The sequence below is a fragment of the Podarcis bocagei genome (genome assembly GCF_964188305.1).
Source record: "Podarcis bocagei genome assembly, chromosome: 6".
NCBI classification, from domain to species: Eukaryota; Metazoa; Chordata; class Lepidosauria; order Squamata; family Lacertidae; genus Podarcis; species Podarcis bocagei.
In genome coordinates, this window is record NC_138130.1 from 23,466,138 (window position 1) to 23,490,702 (window position 24,565).

General features: G+C 43.8%; 2 protein-coding genes across 4 annotated transcripts in view; one reads left to right on the forward strand and one right to left on the reverse strand.

Annotated features, from left to right (window-relative positions):
• Window positions 1–13,955, forward strand: part of ITGBL1 (integrin subunit beta like 1) — a 134,542-nt gene extending 120,587 nt beyond the window's left edge. Inside the window, exons 9-11 of the mRNA XM_081198481.1 lie at window positions 2,474–2,620; window positions 7,295–7,408; window positions 10,475–13,955. Of these exons, the coding sequence (XP_081054607.1) occupies window positions 2,474–2,620; window positions 7,295–7,408; window positions 10,475–10,566 (353 nt within the window). The 3' untranslated portion in view covers window positions 10,567–13,955. The remainder of the gene's footprint in view (window positions 1–2,473; window positions 2,621–7,294; window positions 7,409–10,474) is intronic.
• Window positions 13,956–19,260: 5,305 nt separating this feature from the next.
• The window catches only part of FGF14 (fibroblast growth factor 14), a 299,695-nt gene continuing 294,390 nt past the window's right edge, over window positions 19,261–24,565 (reverse strand). For all 3 annotated transcript variants that reach the window (XM_081198649.1, XM_081198650.1, XM_081198648.1), the window contains exon 5: window positions 19,261–23,758. In XM_081198649.1, the coding sequence (XP_081054775.1) occupies window positions 23,622–23,758 (137 nt within the window). In that variant the 3' untranslated portion in view covers window positions 19,261–23,621. The remainder of the gene's footprint in view (window positions 23,759–24,565) is intronic.

Sequence of the window (24,565 nt, forward strand, 5' to 3'; positions counted from 1 at the left end):
ACAAGAGCCCAGTGAGGGTGGCTCTGTTACCCCCATTCTATACCCTTGGATAACTGAAGCTGAGAGAGAGTAAAAACTGTGTGTAGCCAGCTCACAAATCAATGAGACAAAATCTGAATCACATTTCATAGGTTTAAGGGTAGTGAAACAATTATCACTAAATAGGGCTTTGAATTTTCACTAAATTTGGCATGGTCATGGAGAGAGGGCGAAACAGTGAAGCATAAGGGTAAGAATCATAAGAGGGAAAGGAGTTTGCACACACTTTCCACAGTAAATGATACCTTCTGATAAAATAGGTTGTATGATTAGTGATAATAATAGTAGTAATAATAATTTGTTTGTTTGTTTATACATACCCCGCCCATCTGGCCGGGTTTCCCCAGCCACTCTGGGCAGCTCCCAACAGAATTAAAAGCACAATAAAACATCAAACATTAAAAACCTCCCTAAACAGGGCTGCCTTCAGATGTCTTCTAAAAGTCAGATAGTTGTTTATTTCCTTGACATCTGGCGGGAGGGCGTTCCACAAAGCAGGCGCCACTACCAAGAAGGCCCTCTGCCTGGTTCCCTGTAACTTGGCTTCTTGCAGTGAAGGAACTGCCAGAAGGCCCTCAGAGCTAGACCTCAGTGTCTGGGCAGAACGATGGGGGTAGAGATGCTCCTTCAGGTATACTGGGCTGAGGCCATTTTTGCTGTAGTCCCTCTCTTCCAAATTGAACCCTGTTAACATTGCTAAATGAGACACTTTTGCTGACTAAGGGTTGTGTGCACTCCCTCATCTTTCCAATCTGTACAATATTTGTCCATGAAATATATGATGGATCAGATTGTGTGTGGGGACCTGATTTATGGACTGATTGTCATGGTTACCCCTGGAGCAATTACATATTGGAGACTGCAACCAATTATAAATCACTGCCCACTTTAAATATTCATGTAGGCTTACATACACATTTGCAAACAGGTTCCTGTTTATGTATGCAGATGCATGTTTGCGAAGGTGAGTGTAGAAGGAGATCCAGTTTGCCCACCGTAAAGTACGCAGCATGCCATAGTTATTGAGTGCTTAACTTTGTATGAAGAACAATCAATAAGTGGACTGGAAAGGGTAACGTGACTCGACTCCACAAGTTGTTCTTCAGGCCGCTGTGTACACAAATAAGAACAGCTCAAAGACTTCTAGACATATAAACATGGAAATTAGCAAAGTCCCTTTCCTGCTGTTCACAAAGGGCTGAAGGACTGATTCACATTGCACGCAGCAAGCCCTCTTCTTTGTGCACAGCAGTGCTCAAAGTACGGAACAGTGCATTTCCAAATACTCAGGGATACAGTGTGTGCACGTGTGAGGGAGCAGCAGGCCAGTCCAGTTCCCTGGGGCATGCCCACCATAAGAGGTCTGGTGTCGGCAGATGTCCAACAGGTGCATCTTCTTCAGTCACAAAGTCGCACCGATTGATGTGATTGCACATGCTGAATTTTGCCCTGCCTGAGAGCTCTGAAAAGTACAGAAGGCCTTTCCCAAAGTGTGGCAAAGTGAGCTTTTCGCACAGCATTCCAACGTATTTTTTTCAATCTGGCTTAAGCCCTGCCTTGGGAAACTCCGGCTGTTGCACTCTGTTCCATTGGCATGGCATTGTCTGACAAGCAGGGATGTTGTTTGGACTCAGGGCCGCGCTTACCACAGAACTTTTTTGCGTGGCTCATTTCCCTGTGCCCCAACCAGGCTTTGGTCATAGAGATTTAGCAGGTGAAGCTTCTCCTTTGTTGACAAAGTGAACGAGAATCCATCTCAGCCTGTTTTGACCCCATACCGGTGCTGTTACTGCCATAAGGCAGAGTGAGGTGGCTGCCTCAGAAAGCAATTGCTGGGTGTGTGAGAGGGAGGCAGTGGTGGCAGTTCCTGTTAGCTATCTGTGAATATTTTTTTTATGTGCCTTTCACAAATAGTTGAAAATAAATCCTTTCACTTGTCAGGCTGGCAACATTTGAACAAGTATCATTTACAAACTCCTCCAGACAATGTCCGCATGAAGTCCTCTCACCTTCACAGTCAAGATGGAACTAACATAAGCAAGCAATTCCCAAATGCCAATTGCCAACTGCCAACAGCCAATTGCCACCTCCTTCCCCTAATCCCATCTATTCTTTGTGAAATACATTCCCAATGAAATACTGTTTCCACAGCCATTCTTTTTGAGCTTTCCTCAGCCATTCCCCCTTTGTTGGAAGCTACAAGTCCTATGTGACCTGCCCTGTGCCCCATAATGTAGCCTGCCACCCTCAGGTGCGGTGGAGAGTGGTGCCTCATGGCCATTGCTGAAGTAAAATCCAAGTACCTGGCTGGTCAGCTGCAGGAGGGAGTTGCAGTCTTGCTCACCCTGGGCAGCATAATGTCCTGTGCAGGACCCGTCCCTCATAGTAAACTTAAAATACAAACTTCTCCCTGCCTCGCCATCTCTCCTTCTAGGTCACGGCATGTGTTCCTGCGGTCGATGCATTTGCAAGGATGGATGGTTTGGGAAGTTGTGTCAGCACCCAAGGAAGTGCAACATGACGGAAAGCGAGAGCAGAAGTTTCTGCGAATCGGCGGACGGCATATTGTGCTCAGGGAAGGGTAAGTGCGGGGAAACAGAGTGCCACGGTGTATGGACATGCTCTGGGAGATTAAAAAAAGCACAGCCTGCAGGTTATAAATTGTAGCACTCAACTTTCATAGCCCCCTCGCTGTTTGACAGCTTTTCAAAATGATTTTACAATACAGAGAACTCTTGTCATGAGGTTCTCCGTTTTGTATTTAGAAGCTTTCCTTTCAGGCATTGTTTACCAACAGTGTGTGGTCCCATTTGCAGGTATAGTTGTGGGTGTACGTATCTATATGAGGCCATTGTGTATGAGGGATTATATCTTGGCATGATGTTCCAAGTGTTGCCAGCAGGTGTGTGAGCACGTTTGCTAAACTTGTCTGGAGTGGGAAGAGATTCTTTCTCTTTTCTTTTGGACTGCCGATTCCTTTCATATCCATCAAAGTCTGAGGGGGTTCCTTCATTTCAGAGGTTTTATACCTTGTTAGATTGCCATTCGTTTTCGGTTGCAAACTGTATTATGGCTGCTTCTTCGAAGCTATCAAATTTGTACCAAATGCAGACATTTTAAGAAAAGACTGGCTCAGTGGTGATTGAAGCCCTCTGGGTTGGAAAGAGAGTTAAATAATCTTCTAAAATTGTGTAGGATGTGATTCTTTGGTTCCTGTTTTATTTAATTTTTTTTTTATAAAAAAACACCAAACCTCACCTCTGTCTCTCTCAGGATTCATCGGCATGTATTTAGTATCTCGCTTTTCTAATACTGCAAATGGCCTTTTCAAATGCCATGTGCACTGCCCATGACAGCGCTTTCTTAATTTCCCATGTGCCAATGTGGGACACTTTCAAGTTCACGATCAAGTCATTGCCTGCCTTTCTCACAGTGGGCAGAATGTCTGTGTCCCGCTACTCTGGTTTTCAGCAATAGGCAAAAAATCAGGTTCTGCGCATGGGCTAGGATGCAGATTGCTACTGAGAGGCTCATATAAAGGGCTGACACTAGTCCTGTGGGATGTTTGCCACCACTGTGGGCAGCTGGGCCCCATTGTGCTGTGTTGAAAACTTCCAAAACCTAGCACAGTGGCCTCCTGTTTGAGTTCCTTGCTTCTAGCCGTGGTGAACAGAAGACCCATATGGCTGCTACCATCAACACAAGGCGGGGGGTGAGCGGACATGGCTCTTAAAGGGATACTGGTTCTGAGCATAGAACATAGTTGAGAGAGATATTGCTGCACTGCAGGGTTTGCCTGATGTTGTCTGAAGCCAGGAATGTGGAAACCTTTGGTCCTTTGGATGTTTCTGGACCCCAGCCTTATCATCCCTGACCATTGGCCATGCTGGCTGGAAAATGATGGAGACTGGAGCCCCACAGCACCTGAAGATCCATAGGTCCCCCATCCCTGGTGTACAAATGTGTGACTGGTTCTTCTGACAAGGTGGAACAGTAATTGTAAATGAAACTTCCACAGAGCAAAGACTGATCCACCATCTTTAAATCCGAGTTCTGCTTAGCTACTGTGTATTCAGCTGAGCAACTGAAAATAGAAAGTAAGGAAATTCCCCTCTTAGGCAAAATGCTGAATGAGTTAAAACTGCACAAGTTCTTCATTATAATAGTAATATAGTAATTTATTATTTATACACCGCCCATCTGGGCGACTTCCAACAAAATATTAAAACACAATAGTCTGTTAAACATTGAAAGCTTCCCTAAACAGAGCTGCCTTCAGATGTCTTCTAAAAGTCTGGTAGTTGTTTTTCTCTTTGATATCTGGTGGGAGGCCATTCCACAGGGCAGGTGCCACTACCGACAAGGCCCTCTGCCTGGTTCCCTGTAACTTGGCTTCTTGCAGTGAGGGAACTGCCAGAAGGCCCTCAGAGCTGGACCTCAGTGTCTGGGCTGAACGATGGGGGTGGAGAAGCTCCATCATGTATACTGGAATGAGGCCATTTAGGTCTTTAAAGGTCAGCACCAACACTTTGAATTGTGCTCGGAAACGTACTGGGAGCAAATGTAGATCTTTCAAGACTGGTGTTATGTGGTCTCGGCAGCTGCTCCCGGTCACCAGTCTAGCTTTTGCATTCTGGATTAGTTGTAGTTTCCGGGTCACCTTCAAAGGTAGCCCCATATAGAGCGCATTGCAGTAGTTCAAGCAAGAGATAACTAGGGCATGCACGTCTCTGGCGAGACCGTCTCAGTCTGTGTACCAGACGGAGCTAATAAACAGCTACCCTGGACACAGAATTGACCTGCGCCTCCACGGACAGCTGTGAGTCCAAAATGACTCCCAGGCTGCACACCTTTTTTCACACTGCGCATTGTTTTCACATTCCACTCCAGCAGTGGAATGGTTTGTGTGTGTGTGTGTTGTGTGGTGGAGAATTAGGCAGTTTTAGGTATACGTTAAATTATTTTTCCTCTCCGGGTTTAATTGCAAACTATTTGTCATTGCAGAATATATACTGGTATACTTAACTACTTGCTTGTAGAACTTGGCGTGAAAGAGAAAGGGGGAAAGAATAGAATTTTGGTGGGTTTGCCTTTCATTCGCTTTGGCTTCTTGTCTTCCTTCTTACCTGTCTCAATAGGCAACAGGAATCATGGAATATGGGGTAGTAAACATACTACAGAGGTTGTGGGGTTCATCTCTCATCAGCCCCAACCAGGATGGCCAACAATCAAGGATGATGGGAGCTGTGGAAAAAACCACTTTAGCTGCAGTATCCTGCACCTTGTATGCACTGCAATTAAACAAAGGAAGTTTGATGGTTAGCTGCCTGGGGAAACAATATTATGCCTTTTTTTCAGAGTATGAAAGACTGATGCTAGGCTGCTGTTCTTAACCCAACTAATCCTTCACTGGCTCGCTCTTAGCGCAGAAGAGGACACGCACCTTATTCTAAGAAATGATTAGCCTTTAAGGCCATTTTATTACATTTGTTCTAGGGCGGTTGTTATGGTACCATATCGAGCAATTATACGCTGGTGAGCATGTCTGAAGATCAAGCTGTTAATGGAGCTTTGCATTTTGTGCAAAACACTTTTCTTAAAAAATAATAATGAAATCTTAAAACATCTGGCAGCTACAGGCTCAGCTTAATTTCTGGCTGCGTTTCCAGGTTTCTGCCTGAAAGATTTATTTTTGAAGAATTTATTTCAACAGCTGATTCTTCACATTAGCGTTGCCGGCACCTCCAGCTGCGATTCCTGGTGGTGGAGCATTGTGGTTGAAAAGACACATTGTCCACACACAAAAACACAACTCAGTATGCCAGTGAAGTTGATGGCAGAACAGGGACACCAGCCCAGTTGGGCTGAGCCTAAACTCATCAGAGGCAGAAAGTGCCAGGAGCCCTTGAGATCCTGCATTGCAGGGGGTTGGTCTACATGACCTTCAGGATTCCTTCCAGCTCTGTGATTCTAAGATCCAACCCCTGGATGCAAGGACAGATCTTCTGGATAAATAATAATAATCCAGTAACCATCACCTTGGGACGCGGGTGGCGCTGTGGGTTAAACCACAGAGCCTAGGACTTGCCGATCAGAAGGTCAGCGGTTCGAATCCCCACGACGGGGTGAGCTCCCGTTGCTCGGTCCCAGCTCCTGCCTACCTAGCAGTTCGAAAGCACATCAAAGTGCAAGTAGATAAATAGGTACCACTCCAGCGGGAAGGTAAACGGCATTTCCGTGAGCTGCTCTGGTTCGCCAGAAGCGGATTAGTCATGACCTGGAAGCTGTATGCCGGCTCCCTCAGCCAATAAAGCGAGATGAGCGCCGCAACCCCAGAGTCAGCCACGACTGGACCTAATGATCAGGGGTTCCTTTACCTTTACCTTTTAACCATCACCTTATGAAACAGGGAAGACTTGAAAGGCCAAAAGAGGGTTGCAACTGTTCCTACTTAAGCCAGCACACACAATCTAGCCAAAATTAAACTCCCCCACAACTCCCATTCATTCCAGAGAGAGAGAGAATTGATTCATTTCCCCCACTGAAATCAGTAGGTCTTGAAAGTGTTTCTTTTTGTAGTGGGATTGTGCCTCAATTTTATACGTTGTGGGGTTAGTTAGACATCCCTCATGGAAACAAGTGCTTGAGTTCTTCTGTTCCCCGCTGTTTGAGTGGGGCACCCAATATGACCCGTGGGCTGGAGAAACAAAAGCCTTTTCGTGTTTGTGGCATGCTCTGCTTCCCCCACAGCCAGCAGATAATAAACGGCTGTGTAGCTTATTCTTACTACTTCATTGTTGCTGTTGTTGTTTTAAAAAATCCCTGATTGGATTTAGTGGCTTCAGTGCCCTCAAGGAATATCTCTCCTGTCCCTTCTTGCCTTGTTACCTTAGCCAAATTAATTAATTAATAAATCACACACTGCTTTGTCCCACTGGGAAACAGTAGCCTTGATTTTAGAGCTCTGGCAGAAAGCGAAAGCATCTCCCTCTTCACAGTAACTCCTGATTAAAACAAAATGGAAGGAGGTGGAGGAGGTATGGAGAGAAATCACTACAGGGCCTTATAGAAAACTCTTCAAGTCAAAGCACACCTCTATAGCATTCTTCTCTTCAATGGGCTTTTATCTTGATTATCTCCTTGTAGACAATTGCTTATTAATAGGCACTGATTGTGCGCCCAAGATGTTTCAGGCCCGACGGGTAAAGTTCCACTGTTCTGTAAGTGCTAGTAATGATTTTTTGTGTGCTTTCAGGTTCTTGTCACTGCGGAAAGTGCATCTGTTCGCCCCAGGAATGGTACATCACAGGGGAATTCTGCGAATGCGACGACAGAGACTGTGACAAACACGATGGCCTTGTTTGCACAGGTGTGGCACAATCGCCCTGCCAACTCCTCTCTTTAAGCACGTAGGATAGCAGAGGCCACCCAACGGCCTCCCACCCACCAACATATGCACTTTTGACCACACTGTGCTTATAAGCTGAGAGACAAAGCAACCCAGTAGGGTTGCCTACAAAGCTCATAGTTCCAAATGAACAGGAGGAAACCTCTCTCCTGGTTTGGGAAGGTCAAGAAGACAGCTAGATAGCTCAGTTGGTTAGAGCGTGGCACTGATAACGCCAAGGTTACAGGTTCAATCCCCATATGGGACAGATGCGTATTCCTGCATTGTAGGCAGTTGGATTAGATGACCCTCAGGGTCCCTTCTAAGTCTTAAGATTATATGAGAAATCTGCCAATCCCCCCCCCCCCCCGGGTTTCTCTCTGTTTTTGAATCTTAAGTTCAGTTTGCTGCATTTTAGCATCAGTTCATAATATATATGGATATCTATATCTATATAATGAAAACTGGTTGGCAATTTAGTGTACATTTTTTCTAATATTACATATCATTTTGCCTAACATACACATTTTCGCAAGCTATTTCCACTGCCATCTCCCCCGCCTTATTTTCAGCGATATGTGCACTTATATGCACACTCCCCTAGGGCTTGTTGTTAGAAAACTGTCACTGACAGCAAGGGAGGGGAGTTTGTTTGATGACAGGCACACCTCTTAAAGGCCACACACACTATAGCTACATCCTGTTTCCCATGCTCTCAAAACACAGTATTTTGTCACTTAATAAAATATGACCTTTTTTTTGGGGGGGGAAGCAATCCGTGGTGACAGTGAGAAGCAAATCTGTACAAAAGTTTGTCGAAAGCTCTATGTAGGCCCTTTCCAGTGCTGGAGGGCACATTTCCCATAATGCTCCTTTTAATAGCTGCCGCTGACTTATCCTGATGGATAGCAGAGCTCCTGCACTGCTGCTGAAGATGTGATATTGCACTGAAACTGCTATATTGGGATTAACCTTAGTTTAGTGCTTTGAAAGAAAGCTACATTTTTCATCTTGGGAAAAGGCTGGGGGAAACACCCTTTAATTTCTCTGAATGACTTGCCCAGTTATTGGAGAATACATAACGCAATATGAAATGTACTTCTTTAGTTGAGTTTCCTTCATTTCAGGGGGTCCCTCCGAGCTCCGCAATTCCATGATTCTAGAACATCAGGGAAGCACGTGTGTGTTTACTGGACAGTGGCAGAACAGCACATTTTAGCCAACAGCCATGCATCTTGCAGTCTGGCCTGATGTCTGGACGCTTTCCATGAGGATGTCAAGGAGCCTGACAACTTTTCTCCTGACATGATGGCTGGCAATTAAAGGTCTGCCCATCTGTCTTCTGCCCAAGAAGCGCAGACAGCGAATGCCAAATAGGCAACCGTAGCTATCAAGAGACAAGGTAGGAGGGGGATGTCTAGTGACATTAGACCTCTCCTTTTTTTGCCAGGAACATACGTACTTTGGAGGACAAACGCTCCGTTGCTGCAACAGGTTTTGACCTTGAAACGGCAGGCGAATGTAGGGAACAAACAGCTAAACAAAGACTTACAGTACTTGCTTTTGATAATCTAACCCAGGGATATGGAAAGGTGATTGGACTCCACTTCCTATCAGCCCCAGCCAGCAATTAGGGGTGATAGGATCTGTGACTCAACAACATCTGAAAGGCCACAGGTTCCCCATCCCTGATTTACCTTGACATATGCAATCTCTTCATGGAATACCTTTCCCAGGGAGGCTCATATGGCATTTTGAGATGCCCTTGTGGTGCCAAAGACTTCCAGGTATTATTTTTTAAAAACATATAGCAGGGAACTCTGCAACCAGATGACCTGCTCCAGGTGCTAACAGTTCTGCTCCCCTTTCTTACGGTTCTTTGCTGGACTGACCTCTAAATAGAGGATGTCTTCAAATGTCAAGAAGGACCAGTTCATTTTTTGGTAAAGAAAAGAATGAGGTGTTGATAAAAGCACTGCAGGCATCAGCACAAAATGGCTGCCACAGGCAGCAGAGAGAGAGAGAGAGAGAGAGAGAGAGAGAGAGAGAGAGAGAGACAGACAAAAGCCCTAAGTTGGACACATGGCCACCCTAGGTAGTTGGTAGTAAATTGGACACAAAGGTTTCTGGAAAATGGCAGCTAAAGCATAGTTCACAGATTGTTCACTGGTGCAGAGGAAGGAGACAGTCTTCAGGAGCATGAATTAGGTCTGTGAATGGCAGGCATGAGTTTGGAGGCAAGCACGCCATCCCAAAGGGACACGGGTGGCGGTGTGGGTTAAACTGATCAGAAGGTCGGCGGTTCCAATCCCCGGGAAGGGGTGCGCTCTCGTTGCTCAGTCCCTGCTCCTGCCAAACTAGCAGTTCGAAAGCATGTCAAAGTGCAAGTAGATAAATAGGTACCGCTCCGGCGGGAAGGTAAACGGCATTTCCGTGCGCTGCTCTGGTTCACCAGAAGCGGCTTAGTCATGCTGGCCACGTGACCTGGAAGCTGTACACCGGCTCCCTCGGCCAATAAAGCGAGATGAGTGCCGCAACCCCAGAGTCGGTCACAACTGGACCTATTTGTCAGGTTTACCTTTACCTTTACTCCATCCCAAACCTGACTTTTGAGTCCTGAATTCTGCCAATGCCCTAGTATTATACACACTTGGTTGCCTTGAAAGAAGCATGCAAGGAAAGGGATCTGGATTTGGATATAGCATAGCTAAAGCGTCTCTAGAGGATCAAAAGATGAAGATGCCCATTTTCTTTTGTACCTTGAACTGCAGCACAAAGATTGGAGCTAAGCAGCTCAGAGGCAGCTGACTGTAAACTCTGATGGTTTAATTGTAACCTTCAGTGTCTTCTTGATGGCAAACTGTTTAGCGGGCTTTTTTTTTTGGTGACGACTTAATCAAATTGCAAAGCGAGTTCTGTCCAGCAAGAGAAAATATGTACAGGGGGAAATAAAGCTGTTTGATGGTTTGCGACGTTTGCAGAACAACACATGTTTAATGAAGTACATTTCAATTATGGATAATTATAGCCTGTGTTGTTTTGTTCCAGGAAATGGTATATGTAGCTGTGGAAACTGTGAGTGCTGGGAAGGTTGGACTGGAAATGCTTGTGAAATCTGGCTTGGGACGGAATACTCCTAATGCTGCCACGGAACACTGAAGACTGAAGAATTTTTGGGTCTGGTGCTTGTTTATTTTAACTTAGGCTGCTAGAATACTTAAATGCAAGACAAACTTTAAGACAAGCAAATCCACCACTAGATACAAGTGGGCACAGCAGCATATTTCCAGGTGTGTGTGCATGGGGGCGGGGGGAATCCAATAAACAACACCAGGTTTTGATCCTGCTCTCGGTGCAGTCAGTGGGAACAGGATAGGGCCCCTCCAATATCACAAAAGAAGACAGTATATCCTGTTAGAGTGCCACAAATAATCTTTGCTGGAAATTGCACAGACAAGACACATTATATAACGTAGTTGGGCTACTGAATTTCAGCTTCATTGTGTAATAAGAACTATCTGTATGAAAATGCTGGTTCAGAAATATGTAAAAATTCCAAATTAGAGGGAGAGGTCCCTTTGATCCTGGCCTTTTCTCTCTTGCACACACAGACACACACTCACTCAGCTACACACACCCTCTCAGCTTTGTGTTGCCCTACTCACCACCCCTTTCCACAGGTCTCTTGTAAGTGTAGGGAAGAGATGGAATGGAAAGGAGGCACATGAGGAAATTTCTCCCTCCATGAAGGTTTTGCTTTTTTTCTTAAAGGGTGAGCTGAAACTACTTACCTTGATTTTTAAAAGTGCCAGAAAATGACTTCCTACATCAGTGATTTTAGGTCCACGTTGAAAGCACGTTTGCATTGTTTCAGTTCTGTTACCCAGTGCTGTTTTCCCTTCCTCTTCCCCCCCTTTCTTTCCATCATTTGCCCCCACTGCTCACAATCTTACTGGCTGCTATGAGCCGCATCACACAGCTAAGGATGTCACTGAACATCCTTTGGGGACACCCATGACTCTGGGGACACCCGTGAACAAAATCAGAGGTGTTGCTGCAGCCAGCTGGAGTTGATGGTAGTGTGGTTAAATTAGGCCAAAGTCTGTGAGAGTGGAGGAGGAGGAAGAGGAGAAGGAAAAGAGAGACTACCAGGAGCACCAAGCAGGACTGGAACAATGCAGATGTTTGCCAAAATGCGTGTTTTTAAGTAATATTTTTATTGGCATTCAGATGTGCCGCTGTTGTGTAGAACACCCCAAGTGTCTAGGACTGTGTGAATGAATCGTAAAGCCTCCCTGAGCAAGCAGAAATTAATTAGCAAAAGTAATTCAGCAGTACATATAAGTGGTACCTCGGGTTAAGTACTTAATTCGTTCCGGACATCTGTTCTGAACCTGAAACTGTTCTTAACCTGAAGCACCACTTTGGCTAATGGGGCCTCCCGCCGCCGTGCCGCCGGAGCACAATTTCTGTTCGCATCCTGAAGCAAAGTTCTTAACCCGAGGTAATATTTCTGGGGTAGCGGAGTCTGTAACCAGAAGCATATGTAACCTGAAGCATATGTAACCCGAGGTACCATTGTATAGGCCTTGATTTGGTTCTTCTCACTCACCAATGCCATCAGGGACCTGGAAAGAAAAAAGGCAGTGGTGTGCCAGGGATATGGTAAGCCAGAGCACAAAAAGAACTTCCTTCACACAGAGAAACTTACTAGTAGGGGTGACCTCAAGGTTGGTTGCTGTTTCCTGGTCGCAGATCCACAGGACTAACTGAATAGCTGAAATAGGGTGAAAGGCGATTCAGCCCTGTTTCCCACTAGGTGCTGGAACTGCCCCCTGCACCTCCCTCCCTCCCTCCCCCCCCCCTGCATGCCCTGTGAACCCTTCTCTCGCTTATGTCTCCCATCCACAGGCTGGCAGCCATGCTGCCCCCACTGTCCCTGGGTGCCAGGGCAATGGGGAGGCCCCTCCATCTCCTCCATGTGCTTCACCACCACCTCCTGCTAGAGCAGCCGGAATGAGGAGAAAGAAGGGGCAACCTGTGGGTAGGCCTCGGTGTCTCTGGGAAACTGGGAGGAGCAATGGCACGGCCATGTCAGGGTTGGGTTCGTGTGTGAGGGAGAAGGAGAAGGTTCATTGGTTTGGGAGTTGGTTCATGCCAGGGCCTAGTGCCAGGAGTTGTTGTTTGAGGGCTCTGGAAAAAGGTGGAGGAACTGTGCTCTGGCACACTGCGGCTGAAAAAAAAAAAAAAGCTGAGTTTGATAGGGTTGTGGTGGAGGTTGGGAGTGACTGAAGCAGCAAGAATTTGTGGGCAAAACTGATTTGACAACTGCCTTAGTGCCAGCCCTTGTCACTTGGCTATGTCCTAGCAGTCTATAATGGGGAATCTGTCCCTCTAATTTCAGCAGGTGGAGCAAGCCTGAGAGCACAGTGCCATGCGTCTGTGCATTTGATTTCTTCATTGAGATGCTGTGGGAAGCCTTGGGGGGGGGGCTGTGCAAGTTTGCCAAGCCACAGCTTATATTTTGGCAAAGAGCCAGTTGTATGTACAGATTTGTGGCTCCCAAGCAATTTGTCTTGTGGACTCAAATGCATAAAGAAGGACTGGGAATTTTATTTTCTGTTAGGGACTGCATGGCTAAAGCCTCTCTCTGCCTCTCTCAGGTCCTTCCCACTCCCTGGGCTACTGGGGGTCAGATCACTCGCATGGGGCTTTCCCCTTTCCATCCTGTCATCTGCTTTGGCTCTCGCCCCCTCCAGTTGTTTCCCTCCCATCCTCATTATCTTCCCTCCAAGCTCTCCCCACCCGTGTAAAATCAGGCTGCAGACTCCCCATCCCAGCTGAGGGAACCTCTCAACAGCCCTGGAACATTGTGTGCCCATCAGATCTCTTGCAGGCTGAATAAATCAATATACTGTGATGAGTGTCTTGCCATCTAGAGGATAATGGCCAAGGCAGGCTTCTTGGGGATTTCCTCTTGCTCTTAGAACTTGCCGAAAAGGTAACTAAGTGGATTTTAATTGCAAGAATGCAATACTTGCTAGTAAGCTTAACTGCAATCCTGAAGGGGAGATTTGAAGCCCAGCGTGTGTTTGTGCTGCAGAGCTATTACAGCGAAGCCTCCTGACCCTCTTTGTCCCCTAGGTGGCTTGGTGCATGAGTGTGTGGATTACAAGTCTTGTGTAGAAGCAGACTTATCACTTTATGTCTCTTGGCTCTGTTGATCACATGAAGATACCCTGAACTGCCCAGCAAGCCTTAAGCGTTTATCACCCATTGGGCCAAACATCATCCATATATTGTGCCTGCTCTCTTGCCTTAGCAGTTCCAGGCAGGCAGCAGAAATAGCTTTGTCTAATACCCAGTCCTGACTGCTCTTGCTGGTGTTTGTTGGCTTAACAGCCACAAGTTCTGCATAACTGCTTTCCAACGGCATATGGAAGGCATCTTGTTGGCTATCCTGGCTTAGCTATTCATTGCAGATCACCCTGTCGTGTTACATTAGCAGTACTTGCTGCCTGGTCCTTGATGCAAAGCAAAGGAAAACTGATACCACTTTTGGAATGTGTGTTACATGCACCTGGCATTAACTACTATAATCAGACCTAGTATTCACCCAACCTTGCCATTTTAAAAATAGAAAGAATGAAACCGAAGGTTTGCCAGAGGAAGGTCAGTTCATCCAGGTTTGGCAGAGCCCTGAGCAAAGTTGTTTTCTAGTAGTAGATAGGTAGCCGTGTTGGTCTGCCATAGTCAAAATAAAAAAATTCCTTCCAGTAGCACCTTAAAGACCAACTAAGTTAACTTAGTTGGTCTTTAAGGTGCTACTGGAAGGAATTTTTTTATTTTGTTTTCTAGTGGTAGAGCACTAGGCCGGAAAAAAGAAAAGGGGAATGCAGGTCATATAGGGCAGATATATCATTGGGGAGCCCAGCCTCAGCCTCTCCAGCTACCAAAACCTGATGCCAGCCCTGAGTTCATCTGCTCAGTGTGATTGTGTAGAGAGTCAAAAGTGTTTAGAACAGGACAGCACAGAAAATTGAAATTGTGGTTTTAGAACAATAAATACAAATAGGTCAGTCTTAGGAACAATTTTTTAATTTTATTTTTAGTGGTGAAATGCTGCTCAGTGTGGAGTTCACATAAATGCACAGCTCTCGGGGAGTTCCCTGCTTTATTTACATAGAATCACTTTTTGTACATGGAGAAATTGGCAGCCCTTTAGTTCCTCAGAGAGAGAAAATTACATACATTTTCTTTTCTTTTCTTTTAAAAAAAAGAATGCTTACATTTTGTGTTAAAGGATGGCAAAGCAAATTTGCTAACATGTTTGGGGAGACCTTTGTATCCAGATATAAAAGTTTAATATATTATTTTGTTGCAGCAACTTGGATGTCTATATTCAGCTTTTGGATTGTCCCATAATGCAGAAATAAGGAAAGACCATTGCAAAATATATATTCTTAATTACTGTAAAAACTTGAGTTTATTTTTGTAGAAAGAGCAGGTACTGTTTAAAGAGAAAGCCGCTACCTTAAAGAAATGGCTGAAGTGTGAGATGTTTATAGGAAGCTTGCATTACCTGGGTATGAACAATTCCCTCCCCCCACAACACACACACAGAGCAAACCCTTCATGCAATTCCATTTCTTGTCTCCTTTAAAAGCAAAAGACGTACCTCTTATCAGAGCGTGTATTCAGTGACCTCTAAATGTCTGTGCATAATTTATTAAACAGTAGTTATGTGCATGCATAATCAGGCAGATACTCCTCAGAGCTGTTCTATGTCATCTTTAAACTCCAAATAGTGCACTTCCAAAAATATATTGATACAGTATTAGCTGAAGATTCCAGTGATGCAATAATTCATAATTATGGTTTGCTGCTTTGACAAGAGACGTCTATAAAACTATGTTTATATTTTAGACATGTGGTTTTTGTGACCCTAGAGCATCTGCAATGGCCATCTAATGCTGGGCTTTATTTATGCAGAAAGGTACTGGATGGCACATCCACAGTCCAATTAATATGGGGCACAGTTGCGGCTTCCCTGTGCCTGGATCTAAGCCACATTGGTTATAGTTGAATGATAGCATTGCACAGTCAATGCTGATCAGCATAACAAATTGCTAAATGGGCACTTAGCTTAAAAGGGGCTCAAAATAAACGTTATTCCTAACTGACAACTTTGATACGTTTGCCCCAGATCAAAATTCTGCCATATGCATTGGATTTTGACTCTTGCTCAAAAGGAAATGCTCTCTGTGTGTAAGTTGGGCACCATTGTGCATACAGAGTTCCATACAAGGGTTGGAGCCATCCGATTGCAGCCACGTTTACTTGTATGTGTGTGGAAACTGTAAATGGCCTTGAGCTAGGAAACATGCCACCAAACTGGACACCGTACTGTGCTTTTTCTCTCTCTCTTGCTTTTAATGTATTAGCGCCAAGGTCTAAAATACTTACAGAGGCAGAACAGTAGCGGGGGAGTCTGAACTTTGAGCATAAGAAGTACGGAAACTGAAACCCAGTGTATTGTCTCCTTTTGAATGGCAGCTCCATTAAATTCAAAGAGGAGAACCTCTATTCTGAGGACCTGTATAAATGGGCAGATAGGAATATTGTGGGATACATTTCTTCTTCTTCTTGCTGTTTATGTAAACTGTGCCTGCCACCAGTTTATATTGCACAAACTGATTTCATCAGATGACTAGTGTGAACTAGGGGGCTGGTAAATAATTGCATACATAAAGAGGCCATTTGCTCCCTTCACACCTTCAACTCACATATTAACCACCTTCTCAGTGTAATGCATGCATTGTGCATGTAGGTGCACATAGGAACAACCCAATTAGTTCCTAATGTGCTCCAGCAGCATTCTTCTGTTTTTGCTTCTTTAACATCCTGACACTATGGTTAGTCAACTGTAGCTAGGAGCAGAAATTGTGTTTCCACTGGTAGAAATAACTTCTAGAAAGGCAGGAGAGAAGTCAAGGCTGGCTGTATAAATTCTTCTGATGTGTTGGGTTCCTGACTTGCAATGGTATTTAGACATCTATGTAGCTGCCTTTAAGCTGTCCTTTGCACTACTATAGTTCTTACCATTGCTAGCAACGACTGCGAGGCTTGATTATGTAAATTGGGGGTTGCCAACCTTTTTGGATGGGTGGGCACATTTCAAATTTTTCGGGAGTGTTGGGGAAACCAGTTCCAGAATAGCTGCTATAACACAAAATGTCGCGTTGAGTATGGAATAACACAAAATTAGAGAGACAGCCAGTGGCTGGAAAGTCAGCTATGGCCTGCTGGTCCTGATTGTGGAAATCATACAGTGTGGATTTTGCACGTGCGCGCGCACACACACACACACACACACACACACACACGCTATTGCAATCAAATAGCAACAGGAAGCCCTCGGTACCAGGGGAAATGGCCATACTGCACTCACTTGCATTTAACAGAAATTGCTTGGATGTTACCTGCATGTTTTACCCCATAACTTACTTTCTAGGAGGGCTCAAAACCTTTTTCCCTGTGAAAGCTCAGTCTGGGGTCCCTGTCCATAGCACCCGTGGAAGCCTTCATGGATGGCATGGCATGGCATGGGTGCTGGGCAGGTGACCCCAATGTAAACACTCTGATATTACTAACCAAATAACTGATAATACTAACCAAAAATGGCACTCTTAACCTTTTGGTTTCAGTGGGCTTTGGCATGCCTTCCTATAGAACTATACTGCATGTGTATCATGACTACTAATGCTATCCTTTATGTCATTACAGAGACTTCTTAGCCATTTACAGGGTAACATGAAAAGCAGGAGCATTCCCATCCCACACAAGTATGAGAGTGATCTTTTCTTAACCACTAGCAGTTATTGTTACCCCACCCTGCTTAAGAAAGAACCTGGGCTGTAGCTGTGCAATGTGCGATGCATTAAATAAAAGAAGGAGTGACCTTAAGCAGTTGGGAGCAAACAAACCAAAGTGGCAAGCCATTCTCCCTACAATGGAGAATTTTGTAAACATTTGAGGAATTAGCGAGTCCACCCACCAAAATTGCTCTAAAAGAAGAACAATTATGACTTGGTAAAACATTGTGCACCTTTGTGGTTTGCCCCTTCGGTTGCTGCTCTTCACCAACTTTTGCACATTTCTGATTTAAGAGGAAGCATAGTGAAGTGGGGAAAGAAATGAGATAAGAATGCCTCTGATAACTATATACCATTCTCAGCCTCATATCGTGGAGCCCTTTGTCCAGTGGGAACAAAACAGTCGTAATTTTTGATCACTTTTCTGAGAATGTACTTTACTACAGTTAATTAAGCTATAAGATTTCTTCTTGGATGTCATTCACTTGCCTGCATAGCCAGTTCACCTAAGAGAAGGGAAGGTGCTGCTGGCTTTTATGCCTCACTGGCTGCTCGGGCAGCTGGGCAGCCAGTGCTCTTTCAGCCAGTGAGGTACACCCCCCAGAGCAGGCCTCTCATTGGCCAATTTAAAGTGCAGGAGCTGGCGGGAACCCCCAGGCGGCCAGGGCAATCCCCCAATGGCCACCTGGCCATGTGTGTTTTGGCTATCCCAGGGATTGCAACTGAGCACCAGGATCCGCAACAGCCACCTACCTGGAGGAAGGGGTAAGCGTCCATTTTCATTCACTTTTCCGAGAATGTACTTTACTGCAGTTAATTAGGCTGTAAGATTTCATCTTGGGTGCATAGCCTGTTCACTGTGTGTGCCATAATGAGGATTGTTGTTGGCTATATGATTGAGTGGCATACATACAGAAATATAAACTAAGCTGGCTTGTTGCCCACTTCAATCTAAGATTCAACGTATAGTTTTGTAACCCAACATATAATTTTGTACCCAACGAAAATGTTCAGGGAAAATTAGTGGTACAGTCTTTCCGAGATGGTACCACTTGAAAGTGCAGGTGGAACATTGCAAGTGCCAATGCTTTTCTCATGAGAATTCCCCCAGGAAAGATCAAGTATGTACTCAAGAAACGTGTCTCAACCCAGTGCAAACAGGTCTTATAAATTCATACCCCCAAAGTTTCAGGGTGTGTGTGCTCCTGTGGGGATCCTCTTCACGTGGTCCAGAAAGAATGTGTCTTATAATTTGTGGACAACCACGGTCCACTTCAGGTAAGGAATGTGCCCAAGCAGGCTGTATTCAAGTTGTTAGCACAGTCAAGGGGGTTGCCAGTATGAAAATAATGATCACTTGCTGAATTTCTGGATATGCAGCAGAAAGATAGCCAAATAATCCGATAGGGTCAAGTAAGGGCCAAAGTGATGGTATTTTTCCATATCCTAACTGTCTGTTTAAAGACTAAGAGCCAATGCCACGCAGAGCAGGAGACTTTTCCTGCTGTCTCTTTCATAACTTAAAAAGTAGCTGGAGGTGGGTGGGGCCTAGAGGGGCAGCATGGGAAGAAAGGGTTTAGCATCCACTACTCCTGCACTGCTGCTCTGGTCAAATTAGCAGCCTCTCTCCCCAAACCTGCTTTGAAGCAAATAAAAAGGTATCAGGAGATGAGACTCTTTAACATTTGGGAATAAAATACCTCCGTTTGAAAAGTATCACAAGATTTTGATTTTTAAACTAAATAGCTAAAAATAAATTGTATTTAAGTATCCAAAGATGGTTGGTGTCTTGTCAGGACATAGTTGAAAAGCATTTCAGTGCAATATAAGAGAAGGTATGTAAGCCAACTCACCTAATGCCATAGCAAAGTGGCACTAAGGCAGAGAAAACCTTCCCCCATATGGTAAGAAGAAGAGCCAGCCCCCTTCAATATATACACACACACCCCAGGCAAAATCTTTATAGCAAGTAGTCATTTATTTTTTTAATGCCTTGATAGTTTGCTATAGGGCAATATAATTCTAAAGAAGTTAAATCAAATTGATGCAGGGAAAAATAATTTCATACAAATACTTTATGTCAGTTTTAAAGTAACTTCAAGGACAGAAAATCCTAAAGTGTGTTGCAAACTTTTATATATTACCTCCCTATTAGATCCCTATAAGAGTGTATGAGTGTTGGTGGGCTAGTGAGAACTCCTGTGTGTTGTGGATGCTTCCTAGACAGAACAAAAGGTGGTACTTAATTTAGTATTTTAGCAGGGAATGGGTTTTTTCATGGACTTAGATGAGATTTTGCAGAATAAAGTAAAAGTGTTTGGGTTTTTTTAAACTGCTAAAAGGATGAAAGGTGCAATCTTATCCTGCTGCAGTCCATCACCCGGATATCCAGATCCAATGATAAGTTTGGGGTAGGCAAGTTCTAATACATGCTTAGAGCTCCTTCATCTAGGTTGCCTTTCTCATGTATCTCAGCGTAAGAAGCTGCTGGCATGAATGGCAAAACCCAATATGCCCAAGAAATCCACCAGGGCAAGCAGGTCTTGGGATCAGAGGAATGTCTGAGTTCCCTCTGCAATTAGAACTGCATGACATGGCTGGGGTCTGTCATTACCATATTTGTTCATTGCTGATAATGCTGCCTCCTTTGCGGGGATTGAAGCTAAAGCCAACACAACAAAACATGCAAACTGAGAGAATGTGGGAACACAAACATGGTGTTTACATGGCAGTATACACATTTGACCTGTAAATACAAATTGATTCCATCACGTTTACTGGTACAGTTCTTTAGCAAGTAACAGACAGTTGAAAAGCAAGTGTTGCTTGACAGAAATTAATTTGAGAGGGAACAAAATGGCAACATGTTGTCCTGGAAAACAGCAAGAGAGGTAATAGATTAAGGAGTTAAAATTTTCTTTGGCATGGTCAAAGGAGAGAGAATTGAGTTTCGCCAAACTATATACATGATGTTTTGTTTATACTGCTGCCAATGCAATGTTACTTTGCACAACTTTTTTGGGGGGTAAAATATCAAATGTTGGGTTGTTGTTTTTAATATGCCTTCATACAAATATTTTATTCAATATGTTGCATCTGTGTATACAACAAAATGGTAATAAACACAAACTGTACAATGCAGACAAACTCATTGCTTATATGTATGTCAGTTTAGCAGTACATACCAACAGGTCTGATACATATAGCCTACGACATGCAGTTCATCGTTACCATTCTCTTCCCATGCAGCAGATGAGACAAGAGACAAACCTAAAGGAGTAACTGAAGCACAAGAAACAATGAATCCTCTCCTTTGTGCTGAAACAGGTTCTCCACTGGTTTAAGACCCTTCCAGACACAGAAGAGAATGCCAAAGGTGACATTGTGTGTTCTACTTACAGTACAGCGCCAACCATTTACATTACAAAAATAAACTCAGCCTTAATATTAGCCACTCTCAACCGGTTGGCTTGGCAACATGAGTTTGCATGTTGGAAATTAAATTGTTGTGTTTCAAAGGATATTGATCCCACTTTGCAGAACTTTGATTATGTCTCATGAGCTTCTCCATAGATGAAAGGATGAAGAATTGCCAGTGCAGGGTAGACCCAACAGACCATACTGTGATGAGTGCAGTCTGGATTAAGATGCAGTAGGGGCGGCATTTTTTTTCTATGCTGGCCTTATAAAATCAGTTGCATGAACTGACCAGATAGGATACTATCTTCATACTTCCCAGTGCTAAAGTCAACTGTATCCCCAACACCTGCCTCTCGCATTCTTCATCCACCAATACAAAACTGATTCCAAAATTTTGCAAAAACAATGCATTTTGCATCTTTTTTTATTTTGCTTTCCTGTTTTATAACTTTGTTTTGTTTTAATTCCAGTTGCACAGTATAGAAACTTAATTGTCTACTTAGAATGAAAGTCAGCAGGTTGCTGGAACTGAGTCTTTAGAGAATAACACAAAACATTTCACATTTGAGAGCCAAGTATGGATAGTTTAGAGACCTTCAGTTTCAGTATTTACTACACAGCCCTTGCGCATAAGTGTACCTGCATGAGAAGGCCACACCACCTGCTGATCACCCTGAACATCCAATTAATGGAGGGGAAGTTGGTCCTTTTGTCCCTATGTGGTAGAGAACACAAGAGAGTGTTTTGAGAAAGCCACAGGGTAAAAGGATGTTCAGGGTTTATTTTTGTGCACATACCGTTTTCATAGCTTTTAAACACCTCTTTAGTTTCTTCTTCTTTTGTCTTTTTAAGCGCTTGGAAAATTGAGCATCATTTTATGTGCTTCACTCTTCTGGTTAAAAAGAACCAACCTTAAACAGTCTCTTGTCTTAAATGGAAAAAAAAAATTGGTCTGAATGCTTACATTGTATATTTCTACTTAAGCAACATCACATAACCTACTTGGATGTATATCAAGTGTTTGCTTATTAAAATAGAAGCTGTTATGAAAATCTTGTAAGCGTCAAGAGTTAACCAATGGTCAATCTAGTTGACTACCTAAGCAGGCTGAACATTTCAACAGATCATAATTTATGTAAATGTGAAACAATTTTTAAAAGCCATTCTGAAAACACAGTCTCAAAAAAATGAAATGGGGGGGGGACATGAAAATGAACACCGAATAGTCTAATACATGGTTTTCCAGAACTGAGGTACATTTTGGTCCATAGCATGCCTTCTGCTTTTATCAAGTTTTCTAATCAGCACTTTCGAATTCTTTACCAATTTACTTAATGTCTTAACAGCATTTTTCTCATGTCTCCTAAGACTTCTGGCCATTTGTCATTTCACTTCTCAATTGGCTTCAACCCACTCTTAAACTGATATCCAGGAAATATCAACAGTATTTGTTTTATTAAGCAATCAAATGGTAAAAGTTCTTAGCCTTGTAATTGTGTTAGAATTTTCCTAGGTTCATGTAGTACAATGGAAAGAATACTGAGATCAAGGCAAGGCACCGTAAACCTAGCAATTTGGTGGGCATATATTATCTTAAAAAGCTGGACTGGAAACGTGGTACTGGTGAAATTATATAGAGAGCATTAAACTCTGCATGCTGAGCTTTTTTTAGAAAGAAACACAAAGGAACTCTTTAAATATGTCCCATTGAAAAACTTCCCTCTTTTTTTAAAACACTGAAAGTATTAAAGTATATTCTACCCCTTGCATTGGTGCTGCAAAAAAGAACACAGTAACTTCCTTGCCCATGCTTTGCTGAGTAAGAGAGTGGACTACAGCCAAAAAAAAATAAGGATGGGATTACGTTCCATTCATTAAAAACAGGAAGGATTCTATTGTTTCGAAATGGACTTAGGTAGCGCAATTTTCATTCATCTTAATTTTTTTCCTTTAACTTTCAAATAATGAGGACTAGTAGATGAAAAATGAGCCTTAGTTCAGGCCTACAAGGCCTACAGAGTTCTTTGGACCCACTTTCCCAAAAATGTGTGGGTCTTGCTCGCTGGGCAAGGCAAATGTTACCATTACCAGTAAGCCTGTGATATGTATAAAACACACACACAAAAAGAAACTGGCAGGGGATGTCAAACACTGGCCTCGAGAGATTGTTGACCGGCCATGTTTGATGCTTTTCCCTTCTCAGTAATGCCAACCTCAAGAACACACTAGAGAGTATTCACGCCGAATCCCCATTTGTACCTCTGAGACAATGATCCTATTCCTTGACGGGTATAATTCCGAATAGGGTTTCGAAGGCTCCCCTGATTCCCTGATTGCTTTTCAGAACTAAGCCACCAGCAACGTTTAACTCTGAGAGAAACACAATCCCTGCAAAGGAGTCACACAAACAGCAGAGCGAGCAGCCTTGTAAAAAAGGGGGAAGAAGAGAAAATTCATAATAGCACAGGTTTACAGCATCTATCTAGAAATTACTTATTTTGTGTGCTACAAAATTTAACTTAAAACACATGGGTTTCCTGGACTCAAAAGGGGGGGTTATGGGTAACTGTCAGCAGGCAGGATATCAAGTGTACTTGTGAAGTATGTCATTCACATGAGGTGTCACAGTCACAGAAAAGATATTAAAAAGGCATTCCATATCTGGTAGGGCATTCCATGGTCTGAGTTCAGCTGGTTAACCAGGTGTCTTCTTTGCTGTAGGAGGAGTTACGGGTTGAGATTTATCCGCTTGCAATAACCTAGTTTGGGACGAGTGAAGAGCAAGCATTTGCTTGCCTCCAGCTGATCCGCAGACACCAGAGTGAGACAGTCTTGCAAGGATAAAATGCTCAGCCGTACTTAAGAGAGCTCAATAAGTCACAATACCCATGAGGATCTGGCTATGTTGTCTTACTCTTGTTAACTGGTTTGCCTCCATTCATTATTGCCGATGCACTTGTGCTTTTACTTGGAGTCACCCCAGCCTTTGGCACTGTTTCTCCAACATCATGCAAAGATGGTTCTCGATACATGGCAACTACAAATGGGAGAAGAGAAAGAGACAAGATGCGTAAGTAAAATGTGAGAGATCCCAATACAGTGGTGCCTCGCAAGACGAAATTAATTCGTTCCGCGAGTTTTTTCGTCTTGCAAATTTTTCGTCTTGCGAAGCACGGTGTCGGAAAAGTTTTGGAAAAGCTTCAAAAATCGCCAAAAACCTCAAAAAAGGCTACCACACCGCTTTCTATGAGTTGCTCCTCGAAGTCAAGTCGCAACTGTATTAACGGTGTTAAGAAAAAGGAAACAAACTTGCAAAAAACGCAAGACGTTTTCATCTTGCGAAGCAAGCCCATAGGGAAATTCGTCTTGTGAAGCAGCTCAAAAACTGCAAAACCCTTTCGTCTAGCGAGTTTTTCGTCTTGCGAGGCATTCGTCCTGCGGGGCACCACTGTACTTAAACTCCATTTAACTGAGTTGCTGCTTTATAAAAAAAATAAAATAAAGGAGTTTAAACACACACACTTGTATAACACTGGTTCTGAAAGACCTACACTGGCTTCCAGTACATTTCTGAGCGCAATTCCAAGTGTTGGTGTTGACCTTTAAAGCCCTAAACAACCCTGACGCTGTATACCTGAAGGAGCATCTCCACCCTCATCGTTCAGCCTCAACACAGATCCAGCACCAAGAGCCTTCTGGCAGTTCCCTCACTGCAAGAAGTGAAGCTAAAGAGAACCAGCCAGAGAGTCTTTTCTGTAGTCGTGCCCACCCTGTGAATGCCCTCCCATCAGATGTCAAGGAGATGTGTAACTATACAACGTTTAGAAGACATCTGAAGGCAGCC